Here is a 19,491-nt window from a genome sequence, read left to right as displayed (position 1 = left end):
TTCATTCAACAGATAAGCACTGAGATCCACTCTTTGCCAGGCCCTGCTTGCTGGGCTGAGGGGACACAAAGAGGAATAATTTGTTTATCATGCCTTGGAGAAAACCTAATTCCATATAAGGGCAACCTTCCCAAAATCCGTCCCTAGTTTTTGAGTTCGTGCTGAGAAGGCTGGTAGCATTTCCTTGCTTCTGGAGAAGATTCAGCTCCTGAATCTTACAAAGTTGAGCCCCTTACAAAGCTCAACTTCTCTTCCTGCTCCTTTTCTAAGGCCTAGTGGGAGCAAGGTGTAGGAGGACGGACTCCTGCGGGCTTCCAGGAACACAGACTACCCTCCCTCCCTGCCCCGCGGCCGCATTTCGGTCCTCCCAGCGCAGGGGTCGCTGTGCGACGGTGAGAGCCGAGCCCGTCCTGCCTCCTCCTTCTGCGCCAGGGCCACCGCCCATGGCCGCGCAGGCGAAACCCGGAACGGCGACCAGCCGGGGTGGGGCGGTGTAGCGGCCGGCTGGTCAGGCTGCGTACAGTGCTGGGGCGCGGGGCGTACCCCCGTTAGGAGTCATGCTTGGCAGGTCTGGGTACCGAGCGCTGCCCTTGGGGGACTTTGACCGTTTCCAGCAGTCGAGCTTCGGCTTCCTGGGCTCGCAGAAGGGTTGCTTGTCCCCGGAGCCGGGCGGCGTGGGGCCTGGGGCCGGTGAGTGGCCGCCCAGCACAGCGGACCTGGGAGAGATCGGCTGGCAATCCTGGGCCCGAACCCTCTGCCTCTCGGGAGTCAGCCGGTCTTGCGCGCTCACATCCTTACAGGAGGGACCGAGAGGGGGTCTCCACAATGTGGAGAAGGGCTTGCATCAGGCGCTGGGATGCTACTGCTAATCCAGCCCTCCTAGGGCCACGGGGCTGCAGCACCAGAGGTCTCTCATCTTTCAAGAAGCCTCGCCCCACCTCGTTTCTCCTCGGCTTTTATCAGCCCAGAGATTTCAGGTTTCCATTTTGCCTAGAAAGAAACTAAGGTCTAGGCATAGGAGGTCACCAGCATGCCAAGGGCACTTGGCTGCAGAGAAATGGCAGAATCTTCACCTCAGGGGGCACCTCTAGACTCCCTAAGCTTGAGCATGTCCCTGTTCCCTGGTGGAGATGTGCAGGCCCTCAGGTGCCTGTCATGTCTTCCGGGCCCTGTCTTGCTCCAAATCCTTGAGTAATTCCCTTGGCCCATAGGCCAGATCCCACATGCCACAGCCTAACAACCAAAACCCCAGAGGATGTGGCCCCTATGTGATCCTCCTCTAATGACAGATGCCCCTATCCAAGGGTTCCTTTCCTGCAGGGGCCACATGGGTCAGAAGGAGGCAGGAAAGGAGATTTAGCATTCTGGGGCCCAGAGAGCCCGGAAGTACAGGGTTCCTGGAAGTGTGGAGCCGAGGCTCCTGTCTGCTCTCTGTTCAGGGTTGGGAGAGGAAAGAGAGCAGAAAATAACCTCTCCCAGATTCTGGGGTTTTCTCAGCTTTCACTCCCATTCTGGGCTTCTGGTTCACGGGGGAAGGGACCTGTGGTTCAAATGAATCTCATTTTCCTAGCTCTCCGTCCCCCACCTCTCACCTGAAGCTGCTTCAAGCGAGGCATGGCCCAGAGGGCATTAAAGGGGGGTGAAGAATTGTGAACTAGGAAAGAACATCTTTGCCCTCATCTCTGGCATCTGTTGAAGAGCAATTGATGCTTTATCCCTTTAAGCTAAGGTCCAGTGATGCCACGCTCACCAGATAGCCTTAGGCTGTCTCCAAAAGGACTCCTTGAAAGCACACTTCTGGGGCTGATAGTAGAGGAGGTGTTATGCCAGCAGCATTCAGTTCAACCCAGCATGTGCTTACAGATGCCCAGGTACTCCTGGCTTTGCCAGCTATGGGAGGCAATATAAATCAGACAAAAGGATTGACTCCTGCTCAGCCCAGTGAGGAGAGCATCATGTGATTGGCTTCTCAATTCCAATGACTACTGTCTCGCAGAGAATAGGCCTTGTGAGGGTGGGACTTGGGACAGATTTGTTTTGGTGTATGGGAGGAAGGAACAGTCCTTAACTAGCACCTGCCCAAAGATATGAGAGTAGTATTAGGTCCTTAGGGCACGGCACTAAAGTGGAGTGAAGAACTGTGAGCTTGGAAAGAACATCTTAGCCCTGAAAAGGAAGGAGCCACTGAAAGGGGAGGTGGGCCAAAGGTACACTTGACTGAGTTCACCCAGCCAGCAGCTGTCCTGCCAGACCCAGTCGGTATTCCTTGACTACCTCTGCTCTCTTGTCCCCAGATGCACCTCAGAGCTGGCCTTCCTGCCTCTGCCATGGCCTCATCAGTTTCCTAGGGTTCTTGCTGCTGCTGATCACCTTCCCCATTTCTGGTTGGTTTGCCCTGAAGGTAAGGCTGGCTGGATCAGCCCCCAGAATGGTTGGGCCATGTGGAGAGCTTTGGCATTGGTGGGTGAATTCCCCATCCTCTGCCCCCTTCCCCCAAATATCACAGCTCTGTGAAATGGGCTGGAAAATAATTGTTCATTCTCACCTTTCAGATGAGGAAACTGAAGCTCAGACTTGTCCAAAGTCATACTGGGAGCCAGTAAGTGGCAGAAACAAGTCTTCCCAAACTCCCAAGTTTGAGGGTCTGAACACTGGCTTTAAGGTGCACACAAATATCTTCCTCCCTTTGGGTTAGGCTAAATTAGAAATGAAAACACTCAACCTGGCCCAGCAGGTGATGAGTAATAGGAATTTCAGGCCTCGTTTTCAACAAGGGATGGTGCAGATGGGAAAGGATGAACTAGAGTTGAGGATTGCACCTGAGAGCTGCAGTGAAGGTGGAAGCCTACCCTAGTGTGGCCCCAGGCAACAGCCAGTGTCTCTAGAAAGCTTGGGGTTTGGTGTGATCTCGAAGGGAGTCCTTAGAAGGTCCTAAATCCTAGTCCCCAAACTGCCACTGAAACAAGTATTATGTGACCTTGGGCAAGTCACTGCCTCTCTAAGACTTCATTTCTCAATTTGGACATATTTCCGTGTTTGAGGATTCCAGGAACCTGAAGTTGGCAAAGCCCTTTGCTCGGGGCTGCTATTAGAGCAGCCCAGCTTTTCCCTTAACTAAGACAAGGGCAGACAGTTTCCTGGTTTGAGTCATGTCTAGCTTCAGATCACACAGGTGAAAGGTTTCACTGAGGATCAAGTCAATACAGTACGACAGTTGAGACCGTGGCTTTTGGAGTCATTCAGAACTGCGTTCAGATCTTGTGTTTCACTTGGGGGCTTTGAGATTTTTGAGCACGTCAGTTAACCTCTCAGAGCTTTGTTTTTTTCATCGGAAGACAGAGCTCAGGATACCTGACACTGAACAAGGCCAGAGGGAGAGAGGAGAGGGAGGGACCTGGGGAGACATCATTGCCAGCAGCAGCTCAGTGCTTTCAACCCTTTTCCTTGCTGCTGTGGACAGATTGTGCCCACCTATGAGCGCATGGTCGTGTTTCGACTGGGCCGGATCCGCACCCCTCAAGGACCCGGTATGGTTCTGCTCCTGCCCTTCATTGACTCCTTTCAGAGGGTGGATCTGAGGACACGAGCCTTCAGTGTCCCTCCTTGCAAGGTGAGGGGCTTCTTGGCTCCTGTGGACAGAGGGAGTGGGGGCTTATGCTGGGTGTATTGGCCTGTGAGTAGCCATTAGGGGTGAGGAATGAGGAAGATACCAGAAAAAGGGGGAGGGGGCTGGGAGGACAGCCTTGATCCATATACCTAAGCCCACGCACTTGGGGATACCATTTTGCTCCTGAGGAGCTAGTGACCAGGCGAGTGGGTCAGGTTGGGTGGTCTCAGTGGGCCTGGCCTCCCTGCGCCCCCAGCCCCTCTTTCATGGCCTCCCCCAACAGTTGGCCTCTAAGGATGGGGCTGTGCTGTCTGTGGGGGCTGACGTTCAGTTCCGCATCTGGGACCCGGTACTGTCGGTGATGACAGTGAAGGACCTGAACACAGCCACACGCATGACGGCCCAGAACGCCATGACCAAGGCTCTGCTCAAGAGGCCTCTGCGGGAGATCCAGATGGAGAAGCCCAAGATCAGCGACCAGCTCCTGGTAGGCAGCTCCACACAGGGCAGGGTTCGGGGCGGCACCTCGGCCCAGCTCTGCCTGCCAGGGCACTTTAGCAGAGCACCAGATCGCTCTGGGCCTCAGTTTGCCTTATGTCCCAAGAGTGTAACAACTTTTGAAGAGTCAGTGGTCTGGGTGGGACTGTGAGTCGAGGAACAGAAGATGGCACCGTAGCGATCTTAGGCAAATCTATCCCTGAGAGGTGAAGGGGCTGGGACAGGGGAGTGGCCTGACAGAAATTCTTGGGTCCTGCCCCAACTGCCTGAGGTTTCACTCTTCACTGCTCTGCAGGCATTGCCATGACACCACTGGGCCTCAGGGGCACTCAGCCCCTCATGGGGCAGGCAGGTGGGTGAAAGGAGCAGGGGCCTTCCTGGCCTAGTCACCTTCAGGAGAATTCCATGCTCCCCGAGGCAGCATGTGCATTTTTGTGGGTTTGTGTTCTTTGTTCTGAAGAGAACAAAGGGACATGAGGGCATTTGGGCCTTTTTCCTGCCTCTTCTCTGAGTGTGAGCAGTTACCCTGGAATTCACCTCAGATCCCTCCTGTGACAAGATGGGGTTGAAATACATGTGTGAAGGCGTGTCCCCTGCTCCTCACGTTCACCTTGTGCTTTCTCCCATGTCCTGGCAGGGGAACCGTGGGTGAAGTTTCCCCTCGTTCCCCTAAGATCTGCTTTCCCCAGGGTTAGAGGACAGGAAGGGGAGTGGGGTAATGCCAGTCCTGGAGGTCGCAGTCCCTTCAGGAAATAAATCAACTGGGTGAAATTCCCAAGAGGAGCTCTCACATGCATAGCATTTTGCCTGGCTCGGTGTATCTCTGCTTTACATTTTGCTGCAAAGGCTGGTATTATTGTTTTATTTTGGAGGAAGGAAACTAAGGCTCAGAAATGATTTGACTTGCCCCTAAGACCTGTGGTCAGGGCAGAGCTGGACCAGAGCCAGGTCACCTCCCCCCAGCCCCCAATCCAGTGCTCAGTCCTACACAGCTCAGATCACAATTTGATAATTCTTTTTCATGAAACCACATTCCGTTTTGATCTACCTTTAGGAAGAGAAAATTGCTCTCGGCCTTGTTGCACATGGCTTCGGTGTAGCAAAGCCAAGAGAGGCCATCTGAGGGAGTGAGTCCCACACCAGGACATGAGAGTCATGTAGGGCCATTGCCCAGATTGAGTTGGCTCCTGGTAAAGTGGGGTCATTGCCTGGCTAAAATGAAATCTCAGGAAATCCAGCACACCTCCCTAAGGCCCGTTTCAGGCATACGTTTCTCATTCTCACCGCGCCCCTGCTTCTGCGTACTTTTCCTCTAGCGGGATTGCACGCTCCCCACCTCTCACTTGCTGGGCCCTCCTTAGCTGCTCCAGGCCAGCCACTTCACAAACCCTCACTGCCCCAGCCCAGCCTCCCCCATTGCCACCCCACCCATCCGTCTGCCACAGGCCTTGCCTCTTAATCCTCAGGAGGAAACACTCTAGGGTGAGAACTCTTTCAGCTTCCTCCAGCATCACCCCTTCAAACTCATCTACATCTGTGCTGTTTCCCTGTCTCACTGGAAGCATCTGCTTCCTCTGCACCGGGCAGTGCTCTGGGCCCAGGACTCGGCTCCCTCCCTCAATTCAGCCTCTTCTTGCCTTTTTGAGAGGACACGTATTTTCCCTTTGTCCCAGACCCCCTCTAGCTCTTAACCCCTCTCTGCCCTTTCCTTCCTCCCCTCCTGTCCTTAATCTAGGCTCCCCCCACGCTCCTAAGACTGACGTCACTGCCGACCTCATGGTGACCTCCCTCTTGCTAGCACAGGGGCACTTCTCAGTCCTTCCCTTACTTCACCTGGAGGCAGCCTTTGACTCCATGGACCCATCCTTCCGTTATTCTTGGATCCTCTGCTTCCATTATTCCACACTCCTGGTTACTCCCTGTTCTTCTGCCCTTCTGTTTCCAGGTTTCCCTCAGTGGTCTCTTCTCACCTGTGACCTCCCAGGAGAGCTTACCCACCTGGGGCTTTCTGCTAACTCTAGACACTAATTATTCCCAACACTCCGATCCAGTCCCACTCTGCCCTGCTTCCTGGCCCCACTTATCCAATTGCGGTTGGCCGTCCCGTAGACACCTCAAGCTTAACGTGTTTAAAAAGTCCCCATTCCTTCCCTACCCACCCCCAAATCTGTGTCTTCCTCTGTGTATGCTCTCTGGATAAACGCCCGCGTTCCTGATCCGTGCAGGCAGCCATACTAGAAACGTGGCTCCTCCACCTCCTCACCGCCCTCCTTGTTTTCGCACATCCGGGCAGCCGTTAAGTCCAGCGGTTCTATTTCTCTAGTGTCCTTCTGTAGCTTAATAGAGTTTACAGAGTTGCGCCCCTCCCCTGGTGTGTCTCGGCTCACAGCTGCCTCTCTGCCTGACACCGCATCTGCATCGCTTTTGCCTGCCGTTTGAAACAATGTCCTACCTGGTCTCCATGCCTCTACCCTCAGCCCCTCCAATCCAGTGTCCACATGGCAGCCAAGAGAATCTTTGCAACAAGCAAGACTGCTCTGTCACTTGCCTGCTAAACTCATCTCCAGGACTCCTTGTGCCTCAGAATAAATCCAAGTGAGCGGGAGCAACCTCCTCTGAGCCCTTGGCTGTCTCTGGTGTCCCAGGCCACAACTGAGGGTCCAGCTAAATGGAACTGTGGTTCCTCACGGTTCCCCGAACATTCGAGGTGCTCCTTTCTGCATTTTTGCACCTGCTCTTCCCATTGCCTGGAAAGGCCCTCCTTTGATGCCCCTTCACCTGGATGATTCCTCCTCCTCCTGGCATCACCCCCTCCTCCCTGCCCCACACCCTCTCCTAATTGCTCACTACCAGCTGCCCACAGCTGGGTTGTAATTGCCCTCTGCCTCCGTCCCAGGCTGGGAACTTCTCAAGGGCAGGCCTGGTGCCTCATGTGCCACCATGGCCATACCAGCCTGCCTAAAGAACGTGCTCTGGAAAGGTTTGTTGAATGAGTGCCATTTCTCCCCACACCATCCTCCAGCTGGAGATCAACGACGTGACCAGGGCCTGGGGGCTGGAGGTGGACCGCGTGGAGCTGGCAGTGGAGGCCGTGCTCCAGCTGCCTCAGGACAGTCCAGCTGGGCCCAGCCTGGACAGCACCCTGCAGCAGCTGGCCCTCCATTTTCTGGGAGGAGGCATGTCTTCAGTGGCAGGAGGTGCCCCACTCCCCGAGCCAGGTAAGGAGCCTCGGGGAAAGAGTGAGGGTGCTCCCTGGGGCTCTCAGCTTGGTGTCCAGCACAGACTGAACTTTGCTACTTGTTCCCTTAACCAAGCAGCTTGTGCAGCGCACACCCCGCCCAGCTGTTCAGGCCACCCCGATTCTAGAGCTGACCAGAGCTAAGGCAGTGAGAAGAGTCCAGGTGTCTGAGTGTGTGGAGGCCTTTGGGAGCCTCCATGGGAGGAAGCAACAGCATCCAGCAAAGAGTTTTGGATTCAAGGAGTAGCTTGGAAATGGCATTGGGGGTTATGGCTAAAATCTCAAGGGCAGCTTCTTAGGAAACTGAGGAGGAAACTGAACGTGGGCCTGAAGAGGGTGTAAGACGGAACTGCTGCGAAGGTACGGAGGCCACACGTTGACCTTGGCAGCACGTTGACCTCCTTCTCTCTGCCTCCCTCCCCAATCCCCTCGGCCGCCCCCAGCAGATACCTTGGATATGGTGAACGAGGTTGAGCCGTCTGCCCCTCATGGTGGTGCCGGGTCCAGCCCCAAGCAGCCTGTGGCCGAGGGGCTGCTGACGGCTCTGAAGCCCTTCCTGTCTGAGGCGCTGGTCAGCCAGGTCGGGGCCTGCTACCAGTTCAATGTCGCCCTGCCCAGTGGCACCCAGAGCATCTACTTCTTGGACCTCACTACAGGTGCAGCTGCCCTCCCTGCTGTCTTCCTTCCACCTGGGTTGCTCGTAGCCCCGACCACCCACGGTCCTTTTTCAGACTGGGCCCTGCTCCTGCCCCCAGTTTAGGGCAAACCCATAGCAGTCAGGGGCTCCGATGCCACTTGCAGACAGTGACTACCCAGGCCTCGGCCTCCCTGCCCTGTCCTCGTCAGCAGGACGACTCAGATGGCCGAGCTTCCTGTGCCAAGCGCCCCACACACGTTGCGGTCCTGTTCACGGCAGGCTCAGCCCTGAGCACGTTTTGTGCGTTATCCCACCTACTTCTCATCATCAGCGTGTGATTTAGAGATTATCCTCGTCATCCCCATTTCACCAGTTTGGAAACTGAGGCTCTGAGCGGTCTCACAGCCAATGGGACTTGAACCCAGGGTATTAGAATTTGAATGCTTAACCACTATTTCCACCCCTCCCAGTGGGACATGCTAACCTCTTCTACCCCCTGCAGCATAGTCATCCCCCTACTAATGCTCAGTTTTCTTTCTCCCCACAGGGCAAGGGAGGGTGGGGCATGGGGTGCCTGATGCCATCCCTGATGTGGTGGTGGAGATGGCCGAGGAGGACCTGCAGGCCCTGTTGTGCAGGGAGCTGCGGCCCCTGGGGGCCTACATGAGCGGGCGGCTGAAGGTGAAGGGCGACCTGGCCGTGGCCATGAAGCTGGAGGCTGTCCTCAGGGCCTTGAAGTAGCAGGTTTGGCTGACTGTCCATAGCCCAGCCCCGAGCCTGGCACCAAGCCAGGGGGGCATCTTGGAGGAGGAGTCATTGACACTGCACCTTGGATTGTTGAGGCCCTGAGAAGTTTCAGGCCCAGCAAGAGCCAATGAGTGGAGGCTGGGAGACCCTGGAGACTGGGAAAGGCCGAGTCAGGCGGCCCTGCCCTTCGCATCCACAGTGGTTCTCTGGACAAGCCTTTGTTGATCCTGGTCCCCTGCCGCGTACCCGGTCTGAGCTGGGTGCACAGCGCGATGACAGGAGAGCCAGGCCTGCTGTGCTCTGCTGCCTGCCTGACTGGAGAGCCAGGGCTGACAGAAACAGCCTGACAGCAGCTGGCTTGGTCCCAGTGTGAGGGAGTAATGCATGCAGCTCGGGCTCCAAGCTCCAGAAGCGGGCTCAGAGAGGCTGGAGGAGGGAGAGGGACGGCGGCCACCGAGAAGAGGTCCCTGCGGTGGGAGGGGTCTGGGGATCGTCTGGGTCTGCCCTGCTGATTGCAGTCCAGGCCCAGGCTGGGGGGATGGGGACAGGAAAGAGTGGGGCTGGCTGCTCCCCGGCTCTGCTCTTGAAGACGTCTGTCTTGACTCATCTCCCAGCTCGGTCTTGCATGCCTGACAGACTGGAGCCCGGGGCAGCATGAAGGAGAGCCCTGCTGTTGCTTTGCTTTCCGGAGGTTTGAAAACCTCAAATAAATGTGATGTTTACAATGTATTTGGAGAGAAATAGGGGTAATGGAGGTGAGTCGGAGGGTCTCTGAGGTGATGCCCCTGCTGCCGGACCGGGGCCCAGGCCCTGAAGGGTGACACAAGCCCTGACAGTGCTCTTCAATCACCCACAGTTCCACTTCCTGCCAAGGGCCTCAAAGCAGGCAGCAGCAGGGCACTCTGTTTCCCTTTATAGTCAGGGTAGAGGTTTGGCAGGAAAGAGGGGGTGTGGGTGTGACAGAGCTGGTCTGACAAACAACCTAATGAAGGCAGGGCTGGGGGCTCGTATCACATTCAAGAGAGGGGTAGGAGCTGCTATCAGCTGCCCCTCCTGTTATACCCCTGGTCACTGTTTCCCTACTGTTCTGGCCCAAACCTCAGGGACCCCAGAGAAGGGGGGCCTTAGACATCTCAGGTTCTGAGAAATGATGAATCTCACATCCTGGAGAGACTTGTTAAAAAAAACAAAAAAACCACAGAAATTTGAGGCTCCTCTTTGAGGAGCAGCCTCCGGCTGCGATCTGGCACCAGGCCTTCCCCCTCAGGGCCCTCTCCAGCTGCCTTGGCACCAGGCTCCATCCAGTTTGCCCTTTTGTTCCTGCCAGTGCCCGCCTTGGCCTCTTGTAGAGGTAGACCAGCGTAGACCAAACCACCATTGGGTTCAGGTTTCAGCCCCAGGGCCCCTTCCTGGAGGGCCAGAGCCCCAGGTTGCTGCCCCTGCTCTGTCCCTCTCTCCACTCCTGGAGGCCGCCCAGCCAGGGCTGCCTGTTCAAAAGCCTTCCCTCCAATCCCCACCGGCCACACTCCCGCTGCCCGTGAGCCCTGGTGGGGCATGATCTTCTCTGCTTGGCCTGGGCTCCCCCTCTACTTTGGCGCTGTCGTTGTGCCTATTCCCCACTGTGTCTGTCACTGTTCTTGTGTAAGTGCCTGCCCTCCCTGCTGGACCATGAGCTACATGCCCGAGCCATCCATCACTGTTCCCTCCATTGTTACTGCACACAGTGCCCCAGGGGGAAGAGGGGAAACCCCACGCATCTTCCTCATGAAAGCTTAAGGGAAACCAAAACTCAGATCTTCTTTGTGGCTGTTGGAGGATCAGCATCACAGGGGAAACAAACTTTTCTAGATGTCTGTGTGGGTGGAGAGCAAAGCCTGCTGCCAGCCGTTAATACCCTCCTGTCCAGGGGAACTCATTCCTTGGGGAGGCCAGCACTCCAGGAAAGGGAGCCCACAGGTTCAAGGCCTCTGAGTTTCGGAGGACCCAGCAGACTTTGTAGTCCCCAGTGGGTGGACGAGGGGCACCTAATGGGGCCAGGGTGTGGGGAGGGAGGGAGAAGGGTGTCCATCAAAGAAGGCTTCCTGAGGAGATGTTGCCTGAGACTCACAGCTACATGGAGATGAGAGAAGAAAGGAAATGGGGGGAAAGACATTCGGTAGAGGGGGAAAGTCCCTGTGAGAGCACAGGAAGAGGTAGTGGGCACCTCCGATTTGGGAAACTGGAACCTAAAGTCTGAAGGGGGATGTATGCAGGGATTTTGGGGGGACTGACGCTGTGCCAGGTATGCCCCTGTACTGCACGAGGCACTTCCTATATTTGTTTTCCTCAAGATAACCTGATGAATAGTGATAAAGAGTTATATTATTATGCTATATTGATATATAATGTATTATTCTGATGTTATTTTAAAATAAGTATTTAACTTTGAATAGAGAGTTTTAAAAAGGCATGCTATGAAAATTGTCCCTCACACTCCTGATTCCATCCACATATTTTCAAACAGGTATCCCATGGTATTAGTTTCTTGGTTATTCCTCCAGAAGTTGAGGTTTAAAAAAAATACATTTACAAGAAAATCCAAATATATTATTCTCTGGACGGGGGTTGCTTGTTTTTTGTTTTTTTTACAGAAATGGCAGCATAGCAAATACAATGTTGATCTGTTCCCTTAACCTTACAGTTGAGAATCTTTCCGTATTAGCACACCTAGATTTTCCCTATTCAGTTTTGTAGTTACATAGGATTCCATTGAATGGGCGTATCATAGTTTATTTAACCTGGTTTGCATTGATGGACATTCAGATTTTTTGTGTGTGTTTTGCTATTTCAAACGATCTTGCAGTAATAATCTTTCACATACGCTATTTCACCTGTGGTTGAAGTTCATCTGTGGGATCAAGTCCTAGAAAGGAAATTGCTAGGTCAAAGCATTTCTAATTTAATATTGCCCAAATGCCTTCTCTGGGGGTTATTCTAATAAATTATTAGAATAATTTACACTCGCATTATCAGTGAGTGAGAGTCTGTTTTTCCTCATAGCCATGCCAACACAACGTGTTTTTAAACTTTTGGATTTTTTGACAGTCTAGTAAGTGAAAAATTGCATCTCAGTATAATTTTTTAAAGTTGTTCAATTGCTTACTGCTTTTTAAGACTTGGATTTTCAGTCCCAGCAAAAGCAAAGGGTTTTTGCTGTCTTTCTCCAGCGTTTACTTTTTAAAGTATGATATGATAAAAATGCACCCATTTTAAATGTGCTTGATGTGTTTTGACAAATGTGAACACCGTGTAACCACCAGCCACCGCAATCAAGATATAGAACATTTCCATCAACTCACGTAGTTCCCTTGTGTCCCTTCCCATTCAAGCCTCGCTGTCCCCGCCCCCGCCCCCCCAGGTCCAGGTCACCACTGGTCTGCTTTCTGTAACTCTGATTAAATTTCATTTTTCTAGAGTTTCATACAAGTGAAACTATACCGTGTGTACCCTTCTCTGTCTAGCTTCTTTCCCTCTAGTGTTTTTGAATCATCTGTGTTATCATGTGTATTTGTAGTTTGTTCTTCTTTATTTTTAGTGATATTCTGTTGTATGGATAGATGTGTACAATTTATATATTCATCTGTTCATGGACATTTGAGTAGTTTTCAGTTTTGATTATCAGGCCTCCTCTGAACATCTGTCTGTGTACAAGTCTTCGTACGGATATATGTTTTCATTTGGGTAAATACTCAGGAGTAGAATTTCTGGGTCAAGAAACTAACAAACCAATTCCAAGATAGTCGTGCCAACACTTGGTGCTGTCAGTCTTTTTCACTGGGTGTGACTGATGACTTTGAGCCTCCTTTGTGCTTATTGGGCATATGTCTTATTTTGTGAAGTGTCTGTCCAATATTTTTTCTCACTTTAAAAAATGGCTTTTTTATCTTATCAGTATAGATTCGTATTAGCTTTAAGACTTCCTAGTAAATCCTGGATACATGTTTTTTAGCACATATTTGGAATATTTTCTCTCAGTCTGTAGCTTGCCTTTCTAACTTCTTAGTGCTTTATCTTGAAAAGCAGTAGATTTAAATTTTGATAAAGTCCAGTCTACAACTTTTTTTTTATCCAGTTTTTTTCCCTAAATTTATTTATTTTATTTATTTTTGGCTGCGTTGGGTCTTCATTGGTGCGCGTGGGCTCTCTCTCGTTGCGGCGAGTGGGGGCTTCTCTTGTTGCAGTGCACGGGCTCTAGGTGCGCAAGCTTCAGTAGCTGTGGCTCGCAGGCTCTAGAGTGCAGGCTCAGTAGTTGTGGCACACGGGCTTAGTTGCTCTGCGGCATGTGAGATCTTCCCAGACCAGGGCTCGAACCTGTGTCCCCTGCATTGGCAGGTGGATTCTTAACCACTGCGCCACCAGGGAAGCCCTATAACTTTTCAATGGTTAGAGGTTTTGTGTCATTTCCTGGATGTCTTTGCTCATCTTTGCTCATGGTCTTGAAGATTTTCCCCCATGTTTTCTTCTAAAGTCTAAAAGTTTATAGATTCAGCTATTACTTTTAGGCTTGTGATCCATTTTGAGTTACTTTTTGTGTATGGTATGAGATAAAAGGCTGAGGTGTTCCCCCCCCCCCGCCCTCCCCCCCATGGGTATCCAATTATTCTAGCACTTCTTGTTGAAAAGATATATTTTCCCCATTGAATTACCTCAAAACTTAAACTTTTTCATTTCTTTTATTTTGTGTGAAGTTGAATATTTTGTAATATGTTTAAGAGCCATTGTGTTTCTTTTTCTGTGAACTGTTATTTCATCTACTTTGTCCATTTTTTTAGTGTTGGTTGTTTCTAGTTTTGTTTTTACACCTGGGAGCTCTTTAAATGCTAGGGAGATTAGCTGTTTTTTATATGAGTTGTAAAAATTTTTTAACCCAATTTGTTGTTTGTATTTTGACTTTGCTTATACTTTTCCATGAAATTTGACAAATGTATTTGAAATGACATATATTTTATTTTATGGCTTTTAGGTTTTAAGTCATAAGAAGAACTTCCATTCTGAGATCATAAAGGAATTCCATGTACTCCCATTATTTTATTTTTTACATGTAGCTGTTTGACCCACTCGGGATTTAAATGAGCATAAAATATAGAACCACATTTTTTTTTCAATGCCATGTATTTCTGTTTGTCTTGGGGTCCATATCTGGGTTTTCTGTTGTGTTCCACTGGACTAATGTTTTTCCGTGCACTGGGGCCACATGGTTTTAATGATTGAGGCTTCATAAAATGTTTAATATCTGTAAGATTAATTCTTTTTAATACTTCTTAAGAAATTCTTCCTGGGAATTCCCTGGTGGTCCAGTGTTTAGGACTCTGTGCTTTCACTGCAGAGTGCGTGGGTTCAATCCCTGGTAGGGGAAGTAAGATCCTGCAAGCCGCGCAGCCCAGCCAAATTAAAAAAGAAAAGAGAAGAAAAAGAAAAAAAAATTCTTCCTGCCTGTTCTTCTTCTTCTTTTGTTTTTTTAAAAATAAACTTTAGAATTACCCAGTCTAGTTAAAATAAATTGTTTATATCTTTATTGAGATCATGTTAAATGTGTGAAGTAACTCAGAAAATTGCAATCTTTATGACACTGACTCTTCCTATCTGTGAACTTGGCATGTTTTTATGTCTTTTTTTAAATGTTCTTCAGAAGTTTTACAGTGTTCATATTGGTCTTGAACATTTCTTATCAAGCTTATTCCCAGGTACTTTACCTTTTCTGATACTATTACTATAAATAAGGTCTTTCCTTTCATTATATTATCTGATCAGAATGCAATTTACTGCTCTGTAGGAATTCTGTATGGTACTAACTTAATTCTTACCTTACCAGCTGTATTGTTATTCATAGTACTTCATCTTCAGTATACAATCACCTGCAAACGTCACCTCATTTCAGTGCTTTAAAATGCTTTCTCTTGTGTAATTGCATTGGTTAGCACAGAGGTGGGTAATTTTAAGGTGGAAGTGAGAGGGTATTATGCTGAGGGGAAAGATCCAGTAGGGAGAGAGAAAGGGAGACTCTAGAGGAAGAGACGGGAATGGTATCCTGAGCCCTGATGGAGGGATTAGCTGTGGACGAAGACTGACACCTCCCTCAACCCTGGAGAAAGAAGGGAGGAAATAAGGATGGGGGCAAACCCCACCCCTCCCCCCACGCACAGCCTAGCACATGGGGACGGGGTGGGGTAGGGGTGCGGCTCTGGGATGTTTATTAACTGTAACAATTTCAAGGGAAAGAAGTGCTAGTGGTAAAATCTTAGTCATTGGGTCATTCACACAGGCCTCGCAGGGTTAGCCTTTCGGTGGGGCCTCCAAGCCAAAAACCATGAAATGAGAGTGTTGAGGGGGTGGGGACTTGGGGAGATTTGCGTGTTGGAGGGGTAGCTGGAAGGAGAAGTTTTCTGGCTCATCGTGGTGAGTGGTTCTTGATTCCCATCCTAGGCCAAGTGGAGTCCAGCTCCCCAGCCAGGACAGCAAGTCGTTTAGTGATGGCCACAGGCCAATGTCTTCAAGACTGACAAAGAGAAACTGGGAGTGCGAGGTGATCCTAGAAGGTGGCCAGGTAAGGACAGTCCTGTAGAACTAGGGTGCAGAGCTGGAAGGGAGCAGGAGATGATTGGTCCACAGATGGGAAGACCAAGGCCCAGAGAAAGCCTTCGCAGAGGGATTGTGGCATGGCTGGGCCCAGAACCTATGTCTCATACCTCCTAGCCCATGACTCTTCCTCTACGTCAGTGGGGGCCATGGTGCAGTGGGAATGGCTTAGAATAAAGGGGGTGTCAAGATCCTGGGGCTTTGTGTTGCTCTGCTAAGCCCTACTCCACTGTATGGGGATGGGTGTGGACTGTGTAGGGGTAGACAGAGAGGGGCACGTTCCCCATCTGCTGCCCCAGATTCTCTGCCACTCAGCCAGGAGAGAGGCTGGAAAGAGAAAGAGGAAAGGAGAGAAGAGGGGGAAAGAACAGAGAGGAAAGGGAGGGGCAAGGAGAGGGAGGAGGCTGAGGATAAAAGGGACCTGCCCACCACAGTCCTCTGCTGGGAGCCTCTTCCCCTGGACTGTGCTGTCATTGACTTTCCAGAGCCTGGCACAGTGTCTGCCATATAATGGGCACCCACAACTGTTTTTTATTTCTTAATAGTTATTTCTCTTTTTTTCCTTTAATTTTTTTTGCGCATCGGGTCTTAGTTGAGGCACGTGTGATCTTTCGTTGTGGCGCGGGCTCTTCGCTGTGGCGCATGGGCTACTCTTTAGTTGTGGCGCGTGGGTTTTCTCTCTCCAGTTGTGGCACACAGGCTCCAGGGCGCTGTAGATTGCGGCCTGCGGGCTCAGTCAGTAGTTGCCGCGCCTGGGCTTAGTTGCCCCGCAGCATGTGAGATCTTAGTTCCCCGACCAGGGATTGAACTGCGTCTCCTGCATTGGAAGGCAGATTCTTAACCACTGGATGACCAGGGAAGTCCCAGCAGCTGGTTTTTAAAATGGACTTGTTGAATAAGATGAAGCAGCATTAGATTTACCGAGGAAGATGGAGGTAGAGAGAGACAGATAGAGGACAGAGGGAGACAGGTGGGGATAGGGAGAGAGGAGAGACGGAGGGAGAGATGGAGGGAGAGACTGAGGGAGAGGGAAAGATAGAGACAGACAGAGGGAGGCTGGAAGATGAACAAGGAGAGACAAAACAACAGGGAGACAGGGACAGCAAGAGGAAGTAGGAGCCAAACCACTGTGCCTGCCACAGGGCCCAGAACAGGGCCCTGAGAGTCACCCCTGAGGAGCAGAAGATGCTTGTGAGGAGGACACTCAAGTGGTCTCCCGGGCGCTCGTCCTCCTGGTCTGAGTCTCCGCTCCTTGAAGGGAGCCCACAGAAGCCCAGTCATGCGCTTGTGGCACCATCTTGTGGCAGTTTGGGAGATGGCTGGTTTTCTCTTTCCAGATGTGCTTTCAAGGGCTGGGAAGGATCTTGGGGACAGAGGAGTTGCCACTGTGGAGAAAAAGTGCAGAGCAGAACCAGAGCCTGAGGTGCAGGCCTAGGAGATGCTCACCTTGCCTGCTGGTTCCCATACACATACACACATCCCTGTGTGCACCCAGGCCCAGGGCGGGCTGAGCGGTGATGGGGTTAGGGAGGGAAGTGAGGGACAGGCAAGTGCGAGAATGTGGCAAGGAGAATTGGGGGAGGTTGACCAGAGTAACCAGGAAACTGCAGATCATGGAGCTAAATCTGCAAAATGGGGCTAATTATATCAAAGGCCATTTTAAGACCTTCCTAGGGTAAGGTGCTATTAGTTTTGGAGGTTCCTCCCCCAAATCAATTATTAAAATGCACAGAATTGCTACATTAAATATATTACTGTAAAATAATATGAAGTGATTTTCGTAAGTTTGCCTTGGAAATTATTTGGCTAAGAGTAATTCATTCACAGTATAATTATCTGCAAGTTCTCAGCACTCCGTGGGCATTCGTTTGCATTCTGGAAGTCCTTGCAGAGTTTTAAAAAATCTAATCTACAAATTAGTTTCAAATAGAATGAAATTCTTATGAACACTACATTTAATGATTAAAGAATTGGCACAGAATTAATGACATAAATTAACAATTGATGACAGTTTGTAGACATTTGATTAAACATTTATTCATTTGGGTTATTCTTAGTTTTTGTATTTTGGAGTCAGACTTTTCTCAGGTTTTAATCATTTATGTAGGTTCCTGAGAAGCTCTGGAACTCTGGGCACTGTGTCCCTTGGGACTACCTTACCTGAACAATTAAGTGGCCCTGATAATACCTACCCTGTAGGAGAGCTATAAAGAATAACAATGGGATAATATATGAAAGCATTAAGCACAATACCCAGTAAACTCCAAGCACCCAATAAGAATTAGCAGATGTCATTCAATGTATCTGCACACACGCATAATCCCCTATTCTTTTAATCATTCATTCTAAAAAGTTGTATTGGGCACTCACTCTGTGCTGGACAAGGCAATGTCATAGGTGTTGGAATGGTAGTGAATGAATAAACTAAGATGCCTATCCTTGTGGAATTTACATTCTAGTTTGGAGAGCCAGACATGAACAACAAGCATTAAGAGTAAGAAAGGACATGGGTACCGCACGAGGGCCTGCTCATCCGGAACGGATTTTTACACCCATGCTGATCGGGATACTGGGCTGGGAAGAACTGCAAACAGCCTCGATTATCCAAACTCAGCTTTGGCACCTTAAAAACCGAGTCTGCGACTCAGGCACAGAGGATGAAGCTTTCACAGGGCAGCTTATGTTGATACCAGCTCCCCTGATCACTGCCCCTTCGCCTAAATATACATTATTTTAAAAAAAAAGTCATACAGTATGTTAGAAGGCCACCGGTGCCTTGAGAGAGGGCCTGGCATGTTTTGGAACAGCACGGAGGCCAGTGTGCCTGGAGTGGAGAGCGGGGGAGAGTGGGAGATGAGGCTACAGGTGAAAATGGGGCCAGTTCATGTGGAGCCTTGTAGCCATTGTAAGGACTCTGTGCAGTGGGATGCTGCTGGAGAGTTCTAGGAGAGGAACTGACTGTACAAACAGACAAGGGCCAGACCACATATAAAAACAACTCTGATCCTCAACCTGCAGCAACCTGCCAGGAAACCAACCCCTCATATGCAACAGTCAGCCCCGAAAGCCAGCCTGCCGGAAGTCAGACTCGCAGGAAGCCAGCCTGCTATCTCGAGTGACGATCCAGGAAGCAAAACAATAACTTCCGTAACAATCAGCCCCCAGTGGTCAGGACTCGATTAATAACTCACAGCTTCACTAATTTTTGTCCCTGCTTCCAACTTGGGACCAACCAGAGAAAGCCAAATATGCATCCCTAACCAATCACATAGGCTGCCCCCTTCTGGTCAGCCCGCCTCCAGCTCCTGGGGCTCGCAGCCCCCGGTCAGGGCACACCTGAAGCCTTCCCTGTTTTCCACTATAGAGCTTTCCACTTCTCTGCCTGTCTTTGAGTCTCTGCCAAAACAGAGCCATAGTGGCTGACTCCCTTGCAAGCTCCGAAAAAATAGAGACCCATTAAGAGGCCGTTGTAATAATCCAGGCAAGAGATGATAGTGGCTTGGACCAGGCTGGCAGTAGGGCAGGCGATTAGAAGGGGTTGGATTATAGTTATGCATATTTTATTATTTTTCTTTTGAAATTATAGATTCACTAGCAGTTGCAAAGAAATGCACAGAGAAGTCCCATGTGCCCCACTCCCAGCCATCCTAGCATCTCATATAACCACAGAACCGCATCAAAACCAAGGAACTGACATTGGCATAATCAATCGAGTTTACTCAGATTTCACTGGTTATACGTGCATTTATTTGTGTGTGTGTGTGTGTGTGTGTGTGTAGCTCTACACAATTTTGTCACGTGTGTAGCCTGGAATAACCACCACAGCAATCAAGATGCTCGATGGTACCATCACCATGAGATCCCTGGTGTCACCCCTTTATAGCCACACCCCTCCTTCCTGTTCCTAACCCTGGCAGCCACTAATCTGCACTCTATCTCTGTGATTATGTTACTCAGGATTGTTGCATGAATGGCATCACGCGGTATGTATTCTTTTGAGGTTGGCTTTTTCACTCAGCACAATTCCCTGGAGATGCATCCTAGGTGTTGCCTGTGTCAGCAGTTCACCCCTTTATTGCCGAGTGCTATTCTGTGGTGTGGATGCACCACAGTTGGTTTCACCTTTGCCCCTCTGAAGGACGTCTGGGT

The 19,491-nt window shown here is 50.5% G+C and overlaps 1 protein-coding gene across 6 annotated transcripts; it reads left to right on the top strand.

Annotated features, from left to right (window-relative positions):
- The first annotated feature begins 453 nt into the window (after window positions 1-453).
- STOML1 (stomatin like 1) lies at window positions 454-11,330 on the top strand. 6 transcript variants are annotated; one of them, XM_027123568.1, is made up of 7 exons: window positions 455-690; window positions 2,295-2,401; window positions 3,461-3,610; window positions 3,891-4,094; window positions 7,128-7,323; window positions 7,790-7,999; window positions 8,528-11,330. In XM_027123568.1, exons 1-7 carry the CDS (start codon window positions 558-560, stop codon window positions 8,719-8,721), a joined length of 1,194 nt encoding a protein of 397 aa, XP_026979369.1. In that variant the 5' UTR covers window positions 455-557; the 3' UTR covers window positions 8,722-11,330. The 6 variants fall into 6 exon arrangements, with proteins under 6 accessions (XP_026979371.1, XP_026979370.1, XP_026979369.1 ...); XM_027123567.1 differs by having other exon boundaries at window positions 7,787-7,999; XM_027123572.1 differs by lacking the exon at window positions 455-690 and adding an exon at window positions 1,409-2,207 and having other exon boundaries at window positions 7,787-7,999.
- Window positions 11,331-19,491: the final 8,161 nt, after the last annotated feature.

Source organism: Aethalodelphis obliquidens, unplaced genomic scaffold (assembly GCF_003676395.1).
Source record: "Aethalodelphis obliquidens isolate GAN/ISIS:26980383/991018 unplaced genomic scaffold, ASM367639v1 scaffold26, whole genome shotgun sequence".
Classification (NCBI taxonomy): Eukaryota; Metazoa; Chordata; class Mammalia; order Artiodactyla; family Delphinidae; genus Aethalodelphis; species Aethalodelphis obliquidens.
This window is presented reverse-complemented; position numbering and strand designations above follow the sequence as displayed.

What these genes read in the sequence shown, in the direction of transcription:
- STOML1 (XM_027123567.1), top strand. Translation starts at nt 558, where the DNA reads ATGCTTGGCAGGTCTGGGTACCGAGCGCTGCCCTTGGGGGACTTTGAC. An exon ending in TGCCCCACTCCCCGAGCCAG is followed by an intron (nt 7,324 to 7,786) that starts GTAAGGAGCCTC and finishes GGCCGCCCCCAG; the next exon opens with CAGATACCTTGGATATGGTG. An exon ending in CTTCTTGGACCTCACTACAG is followed by an intron (nt 8,000 to 8,527) that starts GTGCAGCTGCCC and finishes TTCTCCCCACAG; the next exon opens with GGCAAGGGAGGGTGGGGCAT.